The 23,908-nt window shown below is 34.3% G+C and overlaps 2 protein-coding genes across 5 annotated transcripts in view; one reads left to right on the top strand and one right to left on the bottom strand.

The window, feature by feature from the left end:
- The window catches only part of LOC129004224 (neprilysin-4-like), a 31,843-nt gene extending 27,423 nt beyond the window's left edge, over positions 1–4,420 (top strand). Inside the window, exons 17-18 of the mRNA XM_054432711.1 lie at positions 1,812–1,976; positions 4,040–4,420. Of these exons, the coding sequence (XP_054288686.1) occupies positions 1,812–1,976; positions 4,040–4,216 (342 nt within the window). The 3' untranslated portion in view covers positions 4,217–4,420. The remainder of the gene's footprint in view (positions 1–1,811; positions 1,977–4,039) is intronic.
- Positions 4,421–6,430: 2,010 nt separating this feature from the next.
- LOC129002248 (transformer-2 protein homolog alpha-like) lies at positions 6,431–22,291 on the bottom strand. Of its 4 annotated transcripts, none has more exons than XM_054429911.1 (9): positions 22,085–22,291; positions 17,960–18,090; positions 16,052–16,256; positions 15,404–15,454; positions 14,009–14,137; positions 11,776–11,951; positions 11,167–11,235; positions 10,063–10,175; positions 6,431–7,201 (listed from the first exon to the last, which is right to left on the bottom strand). In XM_054429911.1, exons 1-9 carry the CDS (start codon positions 22,115–22,117, stop codon positions 7,167–7,169), a joined length of 942 nt encoding a protein of 313 aa, XP_054285886.1. In that variant the 5' UTR covers positions 22,118–22,291; the 3' UTR covers positions 6,431–7,166. The 4 variants fall into 4 exon arrangements, with proteins under 4 accessions (XP_054285886.1, XP_054285887.1, XP_054285888.1 ...); XM_054429912.1 differs by having other exon boundaries at positions 6,431–7,892; positions 22,085–22,288; XM_054429913.1 differs by lacking the exon at positions 15,404–15,454 and having other exon boundaries at positions 22,085–22,289.
- Positions 22,292–23,908: the final 1,617 nt, after the last annotated feature.

Raw genomic sequence — 23,908 nt, 5'->3', positions numbered from 1 at the left:
CAATCCAATCAAAATGATATATTATATATATGATATATATATGTGTCCGTGAACACAATAAAAGTAATCTTAGTACAATTTTAATGAAATTTGGATTGAAGGTGTAGGGCGGGATGAACTTGAATGAGTTTGCGAACCAGCATGATCGGGCCATAGTAACAGGGTTTTATGGAGTAAAAATTAGTTTTTCTCATTTTTGACCTTGAAACACAAATTTCCCAATTTCTCTCTAGACCATTTTGAAGAGCTTAAAAAAAAATAATTTAGCATGTTAAAGTTTTTTTTGTACGTGTTGTGACTTTGAATTAGAGTTAATAATTGCACGCAATTAATCAAACTCTTTAAATAAAAGTATTATTCATAAACTGTAAATTGAGAAACCCTTACCGACAGACCCCCACCGCCCACCACCGCTCTAGCAAACACCATTACCGCAACGATACGCTGTACAGCCATCGGTCTCGGTGGTGTAGTGGATAGCGCCATTGACTTTATATCTATAGCGCGCCGGGCTGATAATTCGTAGGTAACCAGTTCGAAACTCACCGGAGGCATTAACTTATTGATTCGATTTTTTCATTATCAGCAAGTTTGGTTGGTTTGGTTAGGCTATGATAGTTTAATTTTATAATTAAAAAATTATATAATTGATTATGAGACATTTATAATTTTATTTTATGCACAGAACTATTTTTGTTATTAGTAAACCTTCATTCGATATTTTCACTGTCAGCAAGTTTGGTTAGGTTATGACAGTTAAATTCATTTACATTTAACCTACAAACGATACGTTTTGACAGCGACAGTGATAGAGATAACAATTTCCCACGAAGAGTTCGGCTATGCACGGTATGATGCGTTCTGCACGGCGCGGTGGTGGGCGGTGGCGGTCTGTCGGTAAATTGTAAAGATAAATATTGAACTACGTTGTTTTATAATTAATAACAACAGCTGATCATAGAAAGTATAAAGGATACTACAATACGCTTATTGGTTAAAGAGAAAATTCAAGAGATTGTAAATTTAAAATTCCCATGTTAATTTTATGGAAAATATTGTAAACTGTTGCAGTTTGATTGATGGATATATTTTGATCAAACTTGGTAAATTAATTTATTTTATACTATGCTATTCATATTCTACTAAAAACACACTTTATTACCCTCCCTGTAGCAGCAAACCTAATGTATTTAAATAGAATTAAATTGAAAATCAAATCAGGCAAATGGAAATTCGCTCAGTCTACAGGTTAGCTGTGGCAGGTGTATTTTATAACTAAACTTAAAGTTAGTTATTTATGTATCAAAATACATAAATAACTATGTATTGTATTTATACAGTGCGACCGTTCCTGTTTTGTGGAAAATTACTAACAATGTCAAAAAAACATTTTTTATTGTTAAGAATTAAATTATATTCATAATTATAATATTCCAAATACAAAGCAATTACTCATAGAATATTAAAAAAATATTATAACAGTCAAATCAATCATTGGAAAGACGTGAAAATGATGCATACACTGTACAGTATCAATTAGATACTGTGTGATCCTTCTGGTACATTATTTAGGTGTAACCAACGGAGGGTTAAAAGCTATGAATACAATTTACTTTTTAAGAGACTGTAAAAAAAAAATTATTAAAATAGTTCTTGTTAAGTATAAACTCTTGTTTCTAAAACTCTCTTCTCTTCATGTTAAATACAACAACTTGATTTAAATAAGTGTATCTGACTCAAGAAAGTTAAAGGGAATGTAAACCTTAAAAATGTTTAAATGGAAACTTGTAAATAAATATTTTTCTTTATAGATGAATGGGGTTACAACCCTAGGAGAGAATATGGCTGACAATGGAGGGCTACATCAGGCGTTTGCAGCTTACCAAAGGTATACTCAGACGCACGGACCAGAGAAGAGGCTTCCCGGGTTGGAGCAGTTCTCTCCGGAACATTTGTTCTTCATTGCATTTGCTAGGGTGAGATAGTACTAGAATATTCTGCAGTAGTGTATGATTCTAGATTCTACTAACATACACACGGTATTAATAAGTTAACTGAACCTCCTTGAAAATTCACTCCCGTCTCTTTTTAGGATGAAGCAGAAGAAACTTAGGATAACAATACATTAGAATTGAATTAGTAAGTAAGATTGGATGGGCTAACTGCAGTCATAGGCTTGTCCATAAATTAAGGTCCCGATTGAGCTCCTGTTATTGTTAAGAAAGCTAGTGCTAAAAAACTGTTTTCTAAAAAAAAACTATTCAAGCCAGTCCCTGCCCCTGTGAAGATTTGTTTGGTTTTGATGTAGTATCTCATAATGATGTGAGAGAAAATCAGTGCTCCCTACTAGTATGAATAGAGTTCAATTGTCAATTGTCAGATGTGTATGCAGAAAAGTATTTAGACTTAATGAAGTTTGCTGAAGGCATAATAAGGCCACTCAGGCAAGCATTGAGAGTGTATCTGTTTCCACAGAGACAGAGATTAAAGTTTTAATCGTTCAGTAAACTGTGATCCACATCCCAAGTTTCCTTAACTTTGATCACTGCAAAAAACAAGCAGCTTACTTCATGCCAAACGTTATAAAAATTTGCAACCACCTCCTAATCCCCCTATACTCTTAAAATTTACCCAAACAGACTTCAATAGCCTTAGACCAGTTTTTACCCAACCATTTACCACTCCACAAGGAAAAAAATATTTTGGGTAGGCCTACCACTGAGCCATGTAAAATAATATTGTAACAATGCATACAAATAATATGTAACAATATTTTACTTGTTAGGATATTCATTATTTTTCCATTCTAACCTAACTAATCCTCTAATTATTAGGAGATCTAGAATTTGCAAAAGAATTATGTGTTATGACATTTGATTAATAATTAGCCTAATTGAAAATATACATTATGCTGGAAGGAGAATACAATTGAAATGTAAAACAAAACTCAAATGAGAAGACTGAGCTTGATGAAGAAGTCAAGTTGAGAACATCTGGTCTAAGATCCATTCCAAGCTGAAGTCCAATCATTTCCAAATTGGGGACGAGCTTTCCCGAGAAAAATATATTTTCACAATGGATGTATCTGAGTGAAGTAGGCATCACTTCAAAAGCAGTGCAAATGCATAAGAACGAACCAATCCTGAAATAAAATATTCTATTCTTACTTAGATCAACACCTCCGCAATGGTCTCAACTCTTAACATACCACATGCTAGGAAACACTGGTTAGGAAACTCTTGTGTTCTAGCTGTTTACATAAATGTTGTTTGCGAATACTGTGTAGGCCCTAACCATTTCCGATCACGTTTGTAAGCAAATCCAAAACCAGGTGAGATTATTAACCATGTGGCAGTATTTCCCGTTCGGTTCAAAGCTTGTTTTGACATTTATCTTGTGTGCATTTGCTCACTAGTTACACAAATAACTATCCAAGAACTGATTGTTGCATTGGTATAGTAAGTAAGCAGTGACTAGCATTCCCCTGTGACCACTCGCACTTGCTGGCGCCAGCCAACAATGTAGTCTGATCAACTCTTGAAGCGTGCTGGCGGCGACCAAAGCAGATCTTTTTGATTGGGGGGCATTTTAAAACAAAGTTCTTTCACACACATCCTCAAAAATAGGTTTAGTACTTGTTTACAAGAACCCACAGATGACGTGGTGACAAGAAGAACTGAGCCTTAAACTAGGCAAGTAGTGTAACCGGGCTGCCAGCCCTGCTTGATATCACCAGCTAGAATAGCGATAGTAATGACAGGAGTAAAGAATTGTGTTTGTATCCAATTTGTTGGCAGCAATGGTAGCTCTTTAGAGACCTTAACTATAGATATTCTTTAACTATTCTTTCATTTCAAAAGAACCTGGTTCGTTTGTTCTGTCTCTTACTTCAGGTCAAAATCTACTGATGCTGATCCGGTAGAAATTAAACAGAACTACAGAAATATGTGTGATTTGTCATTGGAAAAATAATAACTTAGCACCATTTTTTCTGTAATTTTTCAGTTCTACATTATTGTGCATACTCCTGTTGTTACAGAATTGGTGTGAGTCAAGCACCAAAGAGTCGCTCCTACAGGAGGTGTTGAGTGATCCGCACAGTCCCCATGTGTTCCGTGTCAAAGGTACTCTGACCAACTCACCTCAGTTCGCTCAGACCTTCAATTGCCCCCTCGGCTCCCCTATGAACCCCAAGTCCAAATGTACATTTTGGTGATACAGCATTTGACCACAATAGTGTATTAAACCTCACAAAGACTTTTGATTTGAAGTAATTAAATTGTTATTTTTTTTTAAGTAATTAGGTTTTCGATGTTAAAATGGACTAATTAGAAATTACATGCAGTGTTATGTTTTTAACTATTCAATTTTGTATTTGTATATACTTATCATGAATATAACTATTTTTTGTTAAATGATAGTTCTTTATTTCAGAGTTTATTGACCAAAGAATGATTTTTATGAGCATTGGGTATTATAGACTACAAAAAATCCAAGATTATAATTTTATGGTTATTGTCAATCTACCATTCTATAACCATTTTAAGTAAATAAATGTCAATTTCAATTAAAAAATCTATTAAATTCCAACAGTCTAAGTAAATAAATTTCAAATGGCAGTCCCGGCAATGTTAGCCTGGGGCTTTCGTGACGAGTATTGAACGATACTTTTCATCACGACGAAAAAACTACTTTATCAAACTTAAAAAACTTCAGGTGTAACTTTGTTAATGTTACAACTGAACTGGCAAAGAATTGTTTGTTTAGCAAAAGTAATGTTTATGTCAGGAAAAGTCAGCTGATCACTACTTGTTTCTTGTGTATGGAAATTGACGATTTTCGAAGATCTCAACTGTAATGGAAATGGGCTATTTTCGAATACAGAGTGATGAAAAATATCAGATTCTCATAATAATTTACCTTTTCTCCTCATTTCCAAACGAATAACAGTAATAATTTACGATGTTTTAAAAGAGTCAACTAAAAGATAATGTAATCAATCACTTCACTCCAGTTATCGAAACTGTAAGCAAACTCTTCTGAAAACGAACCCTCTTGTGTGTATCGTGTTTACTATGAAGAGCTGTTTTAGTATGCAAATAATACTGATTATCCGTCTGTTTAAGTAAAAAAAAATCTTCGTAAGAAATACGTTGGGATTTTGATGGCCTGTGGGGCAAAGCCCGAGGACTTTTATCACAGCAATTGGTGAAAGGGGACGTCTACACAAAACAGGGAAGAAATACTTAATTTTTACATGTAAAAATCCGACCATTATCAACGGAGGAGTAGTGTTTTGTATAAATCGCCTTCATGTATTATATGTTTTTGTTGAAAACAATTTAATCACCGTTCCCGAGAACACGAGGTCAGTTGTAAATACGTGTTCTTAACTCCGGTGTAAACGCGGCTAAATCTCATGCAAGTAACTGGTATTGCAACACCCAAGTTCAACAACTTCTGGATCAGCTTGATAGCATTACTTTCTTTCCACCTGAATTTTCAAGTTATAGTTCATGTAAAATCTGTGTAAATAAATAATACCGACTGGTTTATAGTTAATTTATCTAAATTCTTACATTGGCCTACTCTTTAATGTTTTTAATGGTTAATAAATGAAAATATAATAAATGAACTGTCCAAAAATGGCTTGTCCTTGTCCGAGGACAATAGCAGTATTGTCAGAAATCGCCAAATGAACAAATAATACCGACTGGTTTTGGTTTATGAATTCTTACATTAGGCAGACTCTTTGACGTTTTTAATGAAATTGAACGTTGTTAATAAATGAACTGTCCAAAAATGGCTTGTCCTTGAGCAAGGACAGTGGTGGACAATAGCAGTATTGACTGGCTGGGTAGCTGAGTGGTTATAGTGCTCGCCTACTAATCAAAAGGTCGCCGGTTCGATCCTGAGAAAAGTCAGTAGCTTTTTGATGGTTCGAAACTGGACCCAGCTGTTCCTGATCATTGGGCTTTAAATAAATGATCCTGGCTAATGAAACAGCTGATCTTAGTCAGTAACAAAGCTACACAGATCATCTCACACCATTCCACACTCATCCTTCACTCATATTTGGGTTAAAATACGCACCTAAGTGGCGTCCCCATCTTAATGATTGATTATTGATTATTGTCAGAAATTGCCAAATGAAAGCACAGCATTTTTAGTGCTTCATTAAACACAGTATACAAAACGCTTATTCCCACATGATTTATTAGGTTTAGCAACCCTAGAACTATACTTTCTTTGGTTTTGCGGGAACTACTACATTAACATGTTATATTTTACCAAAATGGTCAATGCGCATTTATCTTGAATTAATGTTCAAAACTGTTAATTTATTTCTGGAAAATGAGAAAGAAGTAGTCATAGATTCATTATTTACTTTAGTCAAGTAAGGACCAGGACATAAGAAAAAATACAATGATCAGCTCAAACAATTTATTGGCCGAAACAATAAATCTGGAAGAGGAACTGGACAAATGTTAATACTAAGTTAATGTTTAAACAAGCAAATAAATACTGTTGGGATAAAATTTAGCGTGTTAAAAACAACAACCTAATAAGTAGAATAAATCTGTGTATGTTGCAAGGAGCACAATTTTTGTCATGTAGATATTTGAAAGGCATACTTTTACTAAATTTATTTTGATTACTAGTGAAATGTGTTTTTTTTTTTTTTTTTTTTTTATAAGAGAATTGTGCAAGTTGATTGTCTACTACATGGAATATTACAAAAATCAAAATTAAGACAATTATTAATTTTGAATTGTGGATTTTTCTAATAACTCAAAAACAATGAGTATAATTTCGGCCTAGCATGGTTATAGGTGAATACTTTCACATTGCTTGATTAAACGCCGGGGTAGTCAGGATTAATATGAGGACTAAATCCTTTGAGAGAAAATGAAATAAGAGCATGAAAAAAAATGCTTTAAAAACTCCAAAGTAAGTTTGAAGGATAAATCTATGAAAACTTGCAAAGGTTCGCTTTAGCTCCTAACAGATCCAAAGATCTTCAACGTCAATGCTCTTGCGCCTTGACCGTTGTTTTCTTTCTTCAGAGGCTTGCTTGCTCAAATCTTCTCTTAACGCGGAGAGATTTTTCGCTTAAGCTTGAGCTTCTACTAATTTTGTTCTCTTTCTTCCTTTTTTTCGTTAAATTACCCTTTTTCATATTCTCTTATTTCTTGATAACCTTATAACAAGCAAAGAAAAAAATATTAGTTTATTTTTTTGGCTTTTTATTGAAACAGATACAGATACACAGACGTTTGATTAGGTACAATATACAGCAGTGATAAGACTATTTGGACATTGTTTGACTAAAAAGTTTGCACTATTTCATGGATCACTTAGGATCTACAATTAGTAGTCACATTAATTTACTGTCATAAAATAATTGTAAATTAAAACAAAAAACACACTTATCAAGCAGTAAAAAACCCCTAAAATGAACTAAGACTGAGGATGATCCAATACTATATTTACAATAGCATCCTCAAAAAACATTATGCTTTATGAACTAAATACAGAAATCCTGAGAGTCCAGCCAGTATGAAGCTAAACTTTAAAGTTAAAAATAATTCTCAACTTACATTTTAAAAGAAAATAATATAGACTGTATCTCACTTTTATTTGAAAACATTTATTATGAACTGAACAATTGATACAATACAGCTGATGACAAAACCTGATTTTCAAATGCAGCTTTGAAAAACTCAACAAACTAATGACGTTTAAGAAGTAAAACTGGTGTACATAAACAATAAACCAAACTAGGACACAATTGGGAAGTTCAAGTATTTAAGGTTTTGTCACAGAGTCATTTCTTAAACCTAATTGAATCGCAGAGAAGCATCTCCCAGCAACAATCGCCTAATATCGACCTGTAATGCAACATCCAACATGTATGTTTAAAGAGGCTGATCTCTACACATCAGTTTGTTGGCCTTCACTCATAACAAGCTGCAAATGAGTGAAGGTCAAAATAAAGTAACTACAATACGATTAAAGAGCAACAGAAGCTGGGACAATTGTGTGACGGGTGTATTGTAACTAAATCACAAACCTACACAGGAACTAGTAAATTGACAGGAAAGAAGGCTTACCTTTAAATAAGTCCATAGAGACACATAAAATATACAACACTAAAGGATAAATTTTCGTAGTCACTGACCACTTTTTCTCCAGGAGTTGAAAAAGTGGAAGTGACCACAAAGATTTCTACTTCTGTGTTGTATATTTTATGTGCCTCTATGGACTTATTTAAAGGTAAGCCTGCTTTCCTGTCAATTTCCTAAATAATCCCTGGCAATTGCTAGGCCTATACATTCCTGGGTAAATGCCTTATCTTTTTATCAGACTACACAATAACTTAAGGGAGAATCATACAAAAAAAAAAAATTATAATTTTTATTATTATTTTGGTTTCAAATTAAAGCCTGTTACTTCCTGAACAAAATGACACCTTCTTTATACTGTTGTTCTAAAAAATTCCTAACCTTAGAAATAATATTATTAATTAAACCATACACAGTCATTTTTTCTTACATTTGAGTAATTAGTAATCTCAACTTTAAAGTCCCTTTGTCTCAGGAACTACAAGAGATAGAACCATGAAATTTTCACAGAATATATTTGAAGCTATTTCACAGAAGTGGTACTAAATTATTAATAAAATACTCTGCCTAAGAAAAATTTTACTGCCATTTACACACACAAAAAAGTGAAGGTCTATTTAAAATAAAAAATAAATATTTGGACATTAAAATTTTATTGAAAGTAAATCATTTTGGTACCAGTTTTATATAAAAGCATGACTTATAACCTTAAAAAATTTCAGGTTGATAGCTCTAGGGGTTTGTAAGCAAATGGGACATTAAGGTTGCTAATTTTACATTGTTACCATAGGGATGATACCCCCTTAAGTTTCCACGCACTAATACTACAAACTTGGTCTTAAGAGGGGAGCATTTCAAACACTTCACCAAGTCCAATGGCATAAATTTTAAATATTGATCCAATGCTTTTAACTTAAAAGCAGTATTTCAAGCTCCAAAATTACAGTTCTGGCCAGAAGTTGCTGCAGGGGATTGTTTTAATATTTAACATTTTGAGGGAGAAAACTCCTTGGAGGACAAATCCTCAACACAGAAAAGAATTAAGCTGATGTAAAAGAATGTTTTCTTGTATACAATAGCTGATAAAGATTTGAAAATTAACACAAATTTGAAAACCACAGAGCTAAGTTTGTAGATAATCAAATCAGAGACATGCAATGAACTGATAAGCCGTTAAAAGACAAACAAAAAATGTAAAGCCTAGTATAGGTAATGGAAAACTTGATCCATACATACAAGTATTTCATTGTGGATAAATTGTTGAATTGTTGGGAGCCATAATTAGAGGTTTCAAGAAATTAAAATGTAGGTTGCAAAAGTACACAAACGTTACTTTAAAATAACCAATATTTCTAACATAAAACAATTACTTCAGTCTACAAATAAAACAAAAGATCAACAAATAGCATACAAAAAAAAAAAAAAAAATTAAGGCTACTTGTAGAGCAGCATTTTGATATTTTCATGTGGATGGTTCAAACTTACACCTCATTGTTAACAATTTAAAATTTAATAAATATTCGGGCAAAATTAAGTTATTGTCTTGAAAACATTGTGATTCTTAACAATCCAATTTTTCAGCTCGCCATTAAAAAATACTTATAGACAACAGCAGGCCTTAATATCAAACATTTACCAAAATATAAACCAGAAATACTGCAGATATACTCCACAACTGATGTAGTTAATTAAGTTGATTACCCAAGTGTTGTTACTGCTTGTGTAATGGCGCCTAATTACATTGAGTGTTACTATCCACACTTTAAACATTTAAATTTTGGTAGAAAAATGAAAGATATTAGGAAAAACACCTAAATTATATTTGAAAGCTAAGCAAATTCTGAACAAACTTTCTTAATTTTTTTCAAAATTAGCGTAAGCCAATATAAAACTTATGTCTTATACAATTCAAACAAGTGATGTAAGAGTTACTTACGGGGAGAGTAAGAGCGGGATCTAGAGCGGTCGTATCGACTCCTCCTCCTGCTGTAGTACGGGGAGGGGGATCGGCCTCTGTAACTACCTCTGTAGCCACCTCCGTAGTAGTCACTGCAACATGACGATGTCATGATTATAACAGCAGTAACAGTAGCAGGTGGTAAATAAACTACTAGAATTAACATCAAAACTTTTGGATTTTGAATCCACCTATACAATCTCTGGATTATTGGATATGGAATTTAAGTTTAAGATTATTACACATTTAAATTATCGTGATCATTCAATCCAATGTACAGTAAAATGCAAAATTAATATTTTCTACTTGTAGAACTGACTGTACCCACTGGATTGAATGAACAGTGGAGCGAATGAACAGGCAAATAATTAAAATTACTTTTTGGAGTGAACGATCTTGGAGTGAATGAAACATCTCGATAATTACAACACAACCCTAAAAGTTGTTGCGTTATTGCCTGTCTGTATAGCGTATAGCCTTCATCTCTGGCGACGCTATGCCCGCCCGCATCTTAGACCTTCCGGGACTCCAATCTTAGACCTTCCGGGACTTAGACCTTCAGCAACTCTCATTTTATAAACATTTATTTACAAAATATACATTGTGTGCCCAAGGTCTAATCCCGCAAGGTCTAAAACAGTATCAGTGGATGAGTTTTTTGAATTGACTGTACTCTTAGACCTTCCGGGACTTAGACCTTCGACATACTGCCAGATTAGACCCTCAGCAACAAGGACAAACTGCAAAATGTGTGTCGAAGGTCTAATTAGACCTTCCGGGACTTAGACCTTCAGCAACCGATCCAAAAAATATATAAAGGCCTAGTTTTAGGAAATGTTTACAAGGAGGATATGTTGGAATATTTAAATGACAGAAAATTATTATTCATGAAACATTAAGAGGTTCATTGACCATAATGAGAAATCATCTATATGGCAAACATCAAAATTAATCAGTCTTATAGCTGTATAATCCTTCAATATTTTAAGTGTACATTTTTTTGTGTCATGGGCAACCTTATTTTTTAAGGCAGATGTATTTATTTTTTATAAATAAATTCTTTTCTCTCACAAGTGTACTTACTTGTAACCGTAGTCCCTCCTGCCTCCCCAGCCCCTGTCATCATAGTTGTACCGGTCATAGTTGCTGGAACTGTAACAGGGTTGAAAAGTGTTACTAGTAGCCCATAAAGGCCTTGCACATGTTCAAATACCTTAACCTAGGAATAAGAAAATCTCTTATTGGAAAGTTTCAATATTTGTGTTTCTTTTAAAATTAGTGAGCACCAAACGCAAGACAAGAGGGCAACTTTTATAGACCGAGTGACCAACTGCCTTTGTTTCACTAGGCCTACATTATAATATCTGCATTAATGAATGTTGATTCAGTTTGGTACGACAGCTTTGAAACTTATAAACCTGATGGAAACAAAATCAAACAAATTGTCAGAAAAGGTATTACCGGTAGCCTACTTACTTTTGCTCCTTTATTGAAATTATCAAACATGAATCAAAAGCAATTTAAACCCATAGATAAAGGATTTTCCATGAAATATAGGAATGCAGATGTAGGACGCCACTCAAACTGGACAGTGAATTTTACAGCTCAATCTACAATTTCTCATAATTAATAAAATGCTCTGCTCGTTTAATGGGTCGAAAAATAGTTAGTTGAACTATGACATGCACTTACTAGGTAGGTTTGCCCATGTATATGCCAGGGGTGGGTGTGTGAGCTCGTTGTGTGATGGAGTAGTCTACTCTGATACGACGTCCGTCAATCTCCATACCAGTGCACTGCTCCTTGGCTACCTTGGCATCCTCATGGCTCTCAAAGTAGACAAAGCAGAATCCTCTGGACCTTCCAGACTGAGAACATTTGTCAAAAAGATAACATATTAGGAACAAATACAAATGATACTTGTCAAATGTATTTTTAAAAAAATCAACCAAATGTTTAGGTTATATGAAGTAAATGACAAAATATGAGATGGTTTTATTTTTATATGAGACGGTTAATATATAAAACCATCTCATATTTCATCATTTACTTCATATAACCTTCAAAAATACCATCTAAAATACCATACATAACAGAAATTTAGCGAATTTCCTGATAGGGAAGAAGCTATTACCGTGGTAGGTCTCATGGTAAGAACTAGACCCGGGACCAATTTATTTTTCATTTTCATTTCGCTAGAGGTCAAAAACACTGTCCATTAAAAATATTGTACAGGTGTGCCCTTGAACACAAATAAGTATAAACTGTTGAAGTTTAGCCTACTTGTTTATGAACATATTTTGATGAAATTTAGAAAATTTGTTTATTTCACTAAACTATTAACATTTCACTTCTATTACCTTCCCTGTAGCAGCAAACCTAAGAAACATACTTGTTAAAAACTTATGTTATTTAAATATGAAATAAATTTGACATTTTTATTGAAAATACAATCAGCAATAAGATTGTTTATTTGTTTTCAAGTGTGTGAATCTAAATTAACTTAATATTTTCTGCCTACTGGTACATTGATTCCAAAACAATGTATTTTATCATTACAAATTAGAATAATAATCTAATAATTGAAATATCAGAGAAAGAATAAGCAGAGCTAAGCATTTTAATAATTGTTTACAATTAATTACAACTTGATAAGAGAATGGCCTCTTAAAGTATAAATAATTCAAACACATACTATTCCATCAATTTGATAAGATACAAATACTGTAATCTAGCTGATAAGAAATTATTTATACGTTTTCAAAAAAGGCAAACAAATCCACTATTTGTTGAGTTTTCCTTGCACAGTAGAATATTGATTATCCATTTTAAACTACCTGGCTGCAGCAAGGTTGGATAACAAGAAAAATAATATCAACCCCCATAGTTAAGAGGATAAAAATATTATTAGACCTAGTAAAGTTTCTTTGTTAACCAACCTATTCCAGCAGGGCTCCCACAAAAATATCTCAAATGAATTCCCTCACTTTCCCTTCTGTTAATTTTCCTGACCAAGGCATATTTTTTAGGTACTGTGAGTTTTGTAAGTATTTAGATAAAAGTTTAGTATTTATGTCTTAAAAAACAACTTGTTTATTTAAAAACGGCCTCCATCATCACCATAGCCGCCCTTGCACATCTTTTTAACGAATTTCTCATATGGGGAATAAGCTATTACCGCATGTCTCATTGCGGAAATAAGACCTAGGAGACCCAGGACCGATTTACTAGCTATCAAGATCTCAATAGAAATATTCTTTATTACATTTCCTGTAGCACCAAACCTAAGTAGCCTACTTACTAAAATTAAGCTGAATAGGAAATAAATCTGACAATTTTAGGGAGAATATTTTAGTAAAGATCTAGCTTAGTATATGGAAATTAGCTTAGTCTGCAGGTTTGCTACGGCGGGGGTATTTATTACCTAATACTATAGTCCTTCCAAATAGAAATCAAATTCTAAATCATTAGTTAGGCTATGTTATAATAATAAAAAAAAATTGTAATCAAAATTACATACACAACAAGATTTTTCAGAACTTAAGTAATCTTTTCAGCAAAACTATCTCATTTTAATATTACTAATCATCCAAACACATTAACGCAATCTATACTAGTTTTTAAGAAAATTTTCCAGACATTATTTTATTTTAGTTTCCCCTGACTTTCGGCCATTTTTTTAAACTTTCCCTGACCCTATACCTGTTTCCCGGTCCATGGGAACCGTGTCCCAACAATGTTGTATTTCCCAATGAAAATATTACAAAATTGTATTAAGAAAACTGAGAAAATAATAGCACCATTACTGTAACTGTAAAACATAAGATAAAATAGCCTTATCATCCACGTTTATCTAGAAGATTGGGTAGGCCTAATCAAGATGTTACTAAATTTTACTCCCACAACTAAACATGAGACATATTACCTTGGCATCAATCACAACTTGTACACGTTCTACAGGGCCGTACTTGGAGAAGATGTGATGAAGCTGTTGCTCTGTTGTGTAAATGCTAAGGCCAAACACACCCAAACACCTGCTGGGCTGGGGATTCTCCTGTTAAACCACATTACAATACTTGAAACAGTGTAAAAGCATTGGAAAATGCCAATGTCCCACAACCACCAATTGATGTTGCAATCAACTAAATCCTACATGAGTATAAAAATAAGGAAATTTTCAAGACACAGCTTAACAGCCAGTAAAATTTTGCTTGATTATATGGCACCTCTGCCAACACTGATTTCAACCGGACTTCTTGGTTTATTAACTCTGCACATTACAGGTCACAGTAAAATTAAATTAGGTAACAATATTCAGGAGCTGTCCCAGACACTCTGTTCGTAATAAATATTTTGCTTTCACTGACACAAAACATAGGTCACAAATCCATTTACATTTCCTGTAACGAGGTACAGAAGTATTATATTGATTAATTATTTCACTTAACCTAAATAATAGAAAAAAAACCTACCATGAAATCAAGGGATGGTCAGTCTACCTAGGAAACTGTGTGTGCTAACTTTTTGGTTAGTATGAACGGGAATGGCTGTTTTACTCAGAAGCAACATATATATCCCAATGCACGATAGTCAAAAGGTACCGTAATGTACTTTTTCACATTCAGGATATTAAAGAAAGAGTCATCAATGCAATAAAAAAAATACATATAATTTAGTGATAGTAGTAATTGATGAGACAAAGTTCACTGTAAACTTCGCTTTACTACATTTGGTAAAATTAATTTGGTTACAGGACTAAGATAGTCTCTATTCTTTCCAAAGTATGAAATATCAACCAATTTTTCATAGTAACGTGTGGTCAATCGCAATTCATTAATTGTTGGCAATCTATATCAGAGTTTACCAACTCTAGCCCCTACAATCACATTCAAAATTTCAGTTAAAAACTATTTACTTAAAGTATAAACAGACATTCCCTAAAAGCCTACTAATTGTACACTACAATGTATACTAAGAATTTAATGGGATGCTTAATATAGGAAAAAGTGTTGGATACTACAGGTAGAAAAAATATTAGTTGTCTTAAGTATTAGCCTAAGTATAACCTAATTCAACTGAACTGGTCTTTTCTTCAACAAAAAAGAAATATTGGTCATCTTATAATCCAATTTGGCTGGTAGGATTTATACTGTAACCTATAATATTTTTTGGTATTTTACGTCTGATTTCTCTTATACCTTTCTCATTTGAATTATATCAGTTAAATCCATCTTACTAAACGTTATTTTACTGTTCTGGGCTTAAACCGGAGTGATCACATTGAACAGTTCACTAATAGAGAGTAATCAGTATAGCTTACTCGATCGTGCAGTTCTTGATACTTGGATTTTCTCTCTTCTTTGAATTCTTTCTGAAGATAAACAATTCTGTTTAATATTTTTCAATCGAGAACCAGAAATTATTCTTAAACCCAGTATATATGTCTCTTTAGAATCCAATTATACTGTAATTAAGATATTTTAAATAGTAGTATAAGTATTTTCTGATTAATATTGACCTACTTTTCATCTTTTATTGGCACATTTACTTTCATATAGGTAAGACCTACACTTCTTTATCCAAAATATTTACCATGTAATAATATTCCTATTTGAATTTTGATACAATATTTTTTATTAGCAAGAAACAAAAAGCAACTAAAATCCCTCAAATAAATCAATATTGTATGAACACTGATTGATTGATTTGATCTAAAAATATACTTACTTAAAAATTAAGATTCAGAGGATCATTCTTGATTTGTTTTAACCTTACTATCAAATAGAAGTTTAACACTTGGTCAGAACCACTTATAAACCTAGAAAAATTTATCAATTCAATCAGAAAAAAAATGTAAGAGAATAAAGATCACTCACGAGAATATAAAAGTTAATGAAAAGAAATACTAAGACAAATATTGAAATAAACAAAATGTATTAGTTAGTATAAAAGCTGGAGTTAAACTGACCCTGTTGCCATTGTGTCTGCGACGGTTAGACATGGGGCTGCGAGAGTGTGACCTGTCACGACGCCGGCTGTGAGGACTGTAGGACCCAGAACGGGAGCGAGAATGAGACCGAGAGTGGGAATAACGTGACTTGTACTTCTTGTCCCTTGATCTTGACCTGGACCTGTACTTCTTATAAGACTTGTGGTAAGATCGAGAGCGACTCCTGAAACAGACAATTGTTTTTGTATCATTATTAGAAGCTTCGAAATATTTACTATATCAAGGTAGGTGGTTCTAATACTACTTTAAGGTATACACAGTATACCAATTCAACAAAAAATGTAACCCTCAGTATGAGTTTAACATTTTAACGAATTTACCTATAGGGAATGAGCTATTACCGTAGGTGGCACGGTAATACCTAGGCCCGAGACCGATTTACTTTTTCATGTTGATGTCCCTAGAAGCTAAAAACACCATTTTGGTAACGTCTACACGACCGCGGGAGATGTTCATGATTTTGCCGCACTCGGGCAAGATGAAGATGACGTTTCAGTGACCACAGGAGGCGATGATGTCTTAACGGCCGCAGGAGATGTTCAATATTTTGCCGCAATCGCGCAAGATGACTACGACGATTCCGTGACCACGGGAGTGGATAATTTTAACACGGCCACAGGAGATGATCAGATTTTTAGGGCCATTGCCCAAGACGACGGCGAAGTTTCTGTGACCGCGGGAGATGTTCATGATTTTGCCGCGATTGCCCACAACGACAATATGTTTGTCAAAACGGCCGTGGGAGATGTTCATGATTTTGCACCGATCGTGCAAGACGAATTTGACATTTGTGTGACCACAGCGAGTGGATGATGAGGCTTCTCGGCCGTGGGAGATAATCAGAATTTTGCCACGATCGTGGAAGACCTCACCTTTCAAAAGACGCTGGATTTATGGAGTGCCAGAGTGGCGAAGTGCTGGATTAGAGAGGGTATAGGCCTACTGTAGCCTATATAGCTTTCCTAAGCTATATTTGAAAGAACAACTAGAATATGGCCTACTACAATTTTTTCACACATATCTCTACTATTGAGGCATTTATCAAAGCTGTGGGTGAGCTTTGAAACTCCATTGTCTAGTCCCGCCACCTGTGAACTCAGCCGCATGGTTACATACATGCAATATTGGAGATCCTCTTTTCTAATCAAGGCGCTTTGCTGCTAACCAAGTCAAGCGTGGAAGTAACTCGGAGCAGGGACTGTAGGGTTAGTGATTGAGGGTGATTGATTTAGGATAATGAATTGAAGGAGATTGGGTGTGTCACACTTGGGAGGTCGTGCATTGTTATGCAAAAAGGTGTTAGACACCAACTTGAGTTCATGGCCATTTTAAAAGACCATTTTCAGACAGAATTTGTAATTTACTATGTTATTTCCGTACACTTTACACCCTTCATGATACATTTTTATTGGTTTTTTTTTTATGTATGACCAACAAAAACTGTGTTCATCTCACAACTGTTTAAGGTTTTTAAATTACAGTACACTTTTTAAGCTTTAATTTTATAACAATATGCAGCATAATGACGATTCTGCAATGATGGCTTTCGACAGTGTGTGTGAAAACCAATAAGCCTTTACTAGAAAGTGTGCGCCCAGTGGGTGCTTTTTGGCATCAGATGGACATTTTTCCTACTTTTCCAACAGCTTTTTTTAAGTCAGCAATAATAACCTAATAGGCCTAAATTAAGCCTCGGATGCACAACAACTTTTTAGCCGTCTGGGGAACGGTTTGATGTTTAAACAACCATTAGGAAGAGGATCAAGAAAAACCTTACTAGCCTATATGTGAGTAGAATAGGCCTAATTTAAAATATCTAAGCCTAAATGAGAAGACAAAAAATTAATTAAACATCATAAGGTTTACCTGGACCTGGAATATCCTTTTCCTCTACGACTGCTTGGTTTATGAATACTTGGTGAACGTGACCTTGGGGCGCTTGGTTCTTTAGACCTGGACCTTTCTTCATGGTGGTCAGAAACACTCCCATTGGGGCTCTATAACATAGAAAAATTCTGTACTGTATCTGAAGACAAGGCTAAAATTGAAATAAATAACAAACTCTTATTGATAAACCAACATCTCGAAATTCGGCAGAACATTAAATGATATGATAATCCATTGATTAGATATAGAGGCCTGTTCACAACGGTGTATTAATACGTCGCCAGTGCACTGTTCACACCGCAGCTACGTCTGACGGCTACGTAGCCGGTGAGCCAGCTGTTGTTTGTTTATATTATTATATTATTTTATGTTTGTTTATATTTCTTAATTTATTGTTTATTTGTATTAGCGTTTCATGAATTTCAGTTAAGATTGCCACGGTTCAATTGCATCTTCAAAAGTACCCTGAAAAGTCTGTTGATTAATGCGTTAATGATGACAAAAATATTTCACTCTAATTTTATATAGTAGACTATAAGATTTGTGCTACTGTATGTTATAACATAAAACAGTATTACCAGAAAGCATGCAATAATTTAGCTCATCCATAAGGATTACCTACATAATAAAATAGCCTATGGTGTAAGTGGTAAGACGTAGACCGATGTCGAGAAATAATTCCTTAATGTTTCACAAATGTCAGCCCACTATAGCCTATGAACCATAATAAACCATATTAAGAGAGACATTGTTTTTGTTTTTGATTAGGAGATTTGCAAGCATAAACAAAAAAATTTAATGGACGTTAGGTAGTCGTATGATGAAGTATTAGCCTAGTATATTGATCATATAAAGTTGTCTTAAGATTGTTAAAATAATATAATATAATTTGAATGTATCAATTACATGAGGGTTTTTTTTTTTTTGAAAAAATGTTCCTTATGTTTTATATATAATATTGAAGCCCATGATTTTCCAAACAAAATGGTATATAGAACATTAGAATTAACATTGTTTTAAGCTTCTCAGATCCGTTTTAATAAACGTCGTTTAATGATTTTTTTTAAATGATAGCCTAATAAATTTTTGTGTTATAGTCCAAAATTTACTACTTAGCCTATATTAATTATGACATGGAGGGAGGGTGGCGGTGACGCCCGGTGTGCCTGTGCGTGTATTCGGCTATGCGAGCTGCACGTAGCTAGCCGGCGTAGCGGCAGCGCCGTAGCTTCCGTATTAATACGCCGGTGTGAACACTCTCTATGAATTACATTAAGAGCTATGTCAGCTACGCATTTCGAAAAAGTATTAATAAGTCTGGCTATGCTGGTGTGAATAGTCCTTTAGATTTAAAATCACATTTACATTTAAGGTAGAATGTTTTTATAGCCTAAATAAATACAATGGAATCTCAAAGTTTTCCTCCTCATGCAAATAGTAAACAAAAAATTATTCATAGCCACTCACTTGTCATAATTCTCAACTATTTGTACATACCCTTCAGTTATATATATTTTTTATCTAGGCCTACTCATCAATTCAATAACATCATGCCAAAACAATACCATGTTGACCACGTCCAAATCAGTCTTTTAACTTTTTCTGAATAATCATATAGGCATCACTGAGACTTATGAAATCAACTTGAATATGTGTGTAAGTTAGGCTGGAGTGGTATTTATTCCGTATAGGTGCCTCCAAACAAATTTTTAATTTTGATATCTTACTTTATAGTTTTTTACCTCCTGAATCCAAATAGGCCTATACCATTATTTTTCACCGCTGATGAATATTTCTCAAGATATCACCGTAAAAACATAAGTTACTTAACATTATAGAATAAACAAGATAGGATGGATAACATTTCAAGTGATTCTTTAGTCAAATAACTTAAAGGTCTCTATAATAGGAATTTCGTCACATTATGGAGATATAGGCCCAACACACTTTGTGTAGTGTTTTGTGTCGATGCATCGACTCACAAACACTGTTAACGGCGAAGGCTCTATGACTGACAAAATCGGATTGAACTGGATCGAGTTAGGTATCGTTTTATTTGTCAGATTCAGAGCTTTCTCCAGAGGTCTGTCTCTAAGCGCTTTTCATTTTAGATCCGAAAATATTGTAGCAGACAGCTGACGTGCGTATTTGTAAACAGCTTGGTTAACCTCGCACCGATGACTGATGTGTTTTATTACGTTTATCATTGTTTTAGTGTTAAGAATCAAAAGTAGTGATAGGCCCCTATACGTGGTGCATTATAAGAAGATTTAACCCTCCCAGTGTTACTTGACGAAAATTCGACAAGCAGCACACTTTGTGTAGTGTTACTTGTCGATTTTTCGACTAGCAGACATCGTTTACGGCGAAGGCTCTATAACTGACTGAATCGGATTGAACTGGATCGAGTTAGGTATCGTTCTTTCCGTTTCATTCTAAGCTTTCTCCAGAGGTCTGTCTCAGCGCTGTACGTTATCTGAGCCGATCGTAATATGTAGCAGACAGCTGACGTGCGTGTATTTGTAAACAGCTAGGTTACCCTCCGACCGATGACTGATGTGTTTTATTACGTTTATCATTGTTTTAGTGTTAAAAATCAAAAGTAGTGATATACGTGTTGCATTATAAGAAGATTTAAGTGGTTTTGAAGTGCTGGTTGATGATCCTGAAGAAGTAGGTAGTGATATTGATGTAAATTATCAGCCAGATTCCTAGCTATGGTTAGGCTATGCATTCTTAGCTAAACGCTATGTACTGAAATCTGCTTTTTGCCCATAACTTATTTATTTGCAAATCTAAGTTACTTCCTTATATTATTATATATTTGTAATCCTCATAAAATTTAGAACAAAGTGGCTATTTTCAAATATTTATAGGCCTATAATTTATACAATTTCATTGAGCGCGAACTTTTTTTTTTTTTTCTAAATTATATTTTTTTTTACCTAAAAAATTTTTTTTTGAAAAAATGTTCCTTATGTTTTATATATAATATTGAAGCCCATGATTTTCCAAACAAAATGGTATATAGAACATTAGAATTAACATTGTTTTAAGCTTCTCAGATCCGTTTTAATAAAACCTTGCAAATGCGCCAAAAATAGGTGGACATTAAGGCCTAAACTATGGACACTTGGAGGGTTAAGTGATTTTAAAGGGCTGGTTGATGATCCTGAAGAAGTAGGTAACTTAGTGATATTGATGTAAATTATCAGCCAGATTCCTTATGGATAGGCTATGCATTCTTAGCTAAACACTAGGCTATGTACTGAAATCTGTTTCTTGCCCATAACTTTATAACTTAGCCTATTTATTTGCAAATCTACTTCCTTATATTATTATATATTTGTAATCCTCATAATATTTAGAACAAAGTGGCTATTTTCAAATATTTATAGGCCTATAATTTAGGCCTATACAATTTCATTGAGCGCGAACTTATTTATTTATTTTTTTTTTCCAAAATATTTTTTTTACCTAAAAAATGTTTTTGAAACAAATGTTCCTTATGTTTTATAGATAATAGGCCTATTGAAGCCCATGATTTTCCAAACAAAATGGTATATAGAACAGTATAAGTTAATTTACATTGTTTTCAAGCTTCTCAGATCCGTTTTAATAAAACCTTGCAAATGAGCAAAAATTAGGCAGACATTAAGGCCAAAACAAGGGACACTCGGAGGGTTAAAACAACTTTGGCCTTGAGTTAAGGTGGACTAGGCCCTACTTCTTATTACCATCCAGTCCTCCAATTGAGCACAAAACTTGGTTATAATTTATTTTAGCATAAACTTGGCATATATTTTTTCATTATGTAGATCTAGCCTAACTTATGTAGAAGGAAAGGAGCACAGCAACACAAATAGAATAAACCTGGGCCTGGGTCAATCTATGATCTATACCAATGAGAACTAACTTAGGCCTAAATAGACCTAGGCTAACTTAGGTAGGTACTTATGTGCCTACCCTTAAGTATGTAGGCTATAGGCCAAAAATGAAATTGCAGAAGTAACATGGAGAATGCTAGAATACAAAGAAACAATTCTAGTAACTTAAGTTAGCATGTTATAAACCGATTATAGCAAAGAGAAAACTACTACTTACGCTTCTCTTAACTTGATGACCGTCGTCACTCATCGTGAATTTAAATTTTACGTAAGAGATTCTCCACTGATGAAGTAAATACTCAGGGTTTTCAAAGAAAAGCCGATTAGAAAACTTCGGAGCGCGTTGCTGACCGAATACACAGGGCAAACAAGATGGCGAGGCGATTGTCGATTGAGGAGGAAGGAGGAAGTAGTTTCGTTCGTTCCGCACCGCGTTCGCTTCGCGTTCATAAAGAAAACAAAGCACCGAACGGAAGAGCTGTAGTGCAGTACGTCCAACGTAGCAAACACTAATCTCTCTCAGCTCACCATCGTATAATTTATTATTCCTTAAGTTGTACGTAATATTGCTTTTTACTACTGTTATTGTGTTTTAAACAAATTTACGTTCAGACACACCAACAATATTCTAAATTCATTTTTTAGTATAGTTGAGTTGAATCAAAAATTGCCATAGACTTACAAAGACATGGCAATTCGTTTTTTGTCTATGATTTAATCTACATTGTTACCCTTGATTGACTCTGAATTACACACATCCCTTTATGCAAAAATTACAAATACCCAATCTTTATTTAGTTACTAGCTGTATCCACGGGCTTTGTCCCGTTTTACTTCATAAGTGAGCTCGTTCGCATGGCTCAATCACGTCCTGTTTGAAGTTCGTTCGCTACGCTCACTCACCTTTAGGTTGGAGCTCGTTCGCTGCGCTCACTTGCCTTAAGGTTAGCTCGTTCGCTACGCTAACTCGCCTCCGGGTTGAAGTTCGTTCGCTACGCTCACTCACCTTTTGGTCTAAAATTAGCTGTTGTCAAATATTAAAAAAAATAATATAGTGCTGCACTCTGTTGGTTATCCTTGTATTTTTAATGCTATTGACATTATAGAACAGAACCAACTTGTTTAATTGAAACAGCTGTTAAGAGTAATTAATTCCATTTAAATATGAGTACTCATTAGGTTAACATGGGAAACTCCAGACCCACTGGGGCGGAGCCCGAAAGTCCGATCAGAATAAAAACCACTTAGTTTTCCTATTTAATGCCTAAAGAATCAGTGTACCAAATTTCAGCCTCCTAGGTAAGTGGGAAGTGGGAGAATTAGTGATGAGTGAGTCAGTCAGTCAGTCAGTGAGGGCATTGCCTTTTATATATACTAGCTGTACCCGCGGGCTTTGCCCCGTTTAACTTCATAAGTATTCGCATGGCTCAATCACGTCCTGGTTGAAGTTCGTTCACTACTCTCACTCACCTTTAGGTTGGAGCTCGTTCGCTGCGCTCACTTGCCTTCAGGTTAGCTCGTTCGCTTCGCTAACTCGCCTCCAGGATGAAGTTCGTTCGCTACGCTCACTCACCTTTTGGTTGGAAATTAGCTGTTGTCATAAATTTAAAAAATAATAGTGCTGCACCCTGTTGGTAATCCTTGTAACTTGAATGCTATTGAACATCATAGAACAGAACCAACTTGTTTTATTGAAACAGCTGTTAAGATTCATTAATTCCTTTTAAATTTGAAAAATCATAAGGTTAACATGGGAAACTCCAGAGCCACTGGGGCGGAGCCCGAAAGCTCGATCAGAATAAAAACTTCTTAGTTTTCCTATTTAATGCCCAAAGAATCGGTCTACCGAATTTCAGCCTCCTAGGTAAATGGGAAGTGGGAGAATTAGTGATGAGTGAGTGAGTGAGTGAGTCAGTGAGGGCTTTGCCTTTTATAAGTATAGATATATATATATATATATATATATATATATTCCTCAATTGTACCATAGATAAAACATAGTCCCTTAGTTCCAACAGTTAGGGTTCCACTTACACTACTT

Source organism: Macrosteles quadrilineatus, unplaced genomic scaffold (genome assembly GCF_028750875.1).
Source record: "Macrosteles quadrilineatus isolate MER2022 unplaced genomic scaffold, UCM_ALF_1.0 Scaffold_9__3_contigs__length_116548681, whole genome shotgun sequence".
Classification (NCBI taxonomy): domain Eukaryota; kingdom Metazoa; phylum Arthropoda; class Insecta; order Hemiptera; family Cicadellidae; genus Macrosteles; species Macrosteles quadrilineatus.
The sequence above is the reverse complement of the archived record's forward strand: the minus strand, read 5'-3'. Positions and strand labels throughout refer to the sequence as shown.

Coding starts and splice junctions, on each gene's coding strand:
- LOC129002248 (XM_054429911.1), bottom strand. CDS start 22,117: ATGAGTGACGACGGTCATCAAGTTAAGAGAAGC. Junction 14,138..15,403: donor ATCAAGAACTGCACGATCGA/GTAAGCTATACT, acceptor GTGGTTTAACAG/GAGAATCCCCAGCCCAGCAG. Junction 11,952..14,008: donor AAGTTGTGATTGATGCCAAG/GTAATATGTCTC, acceptor AAATGTTCTCAG/TCTGGAAGGTCCAGAGGATT.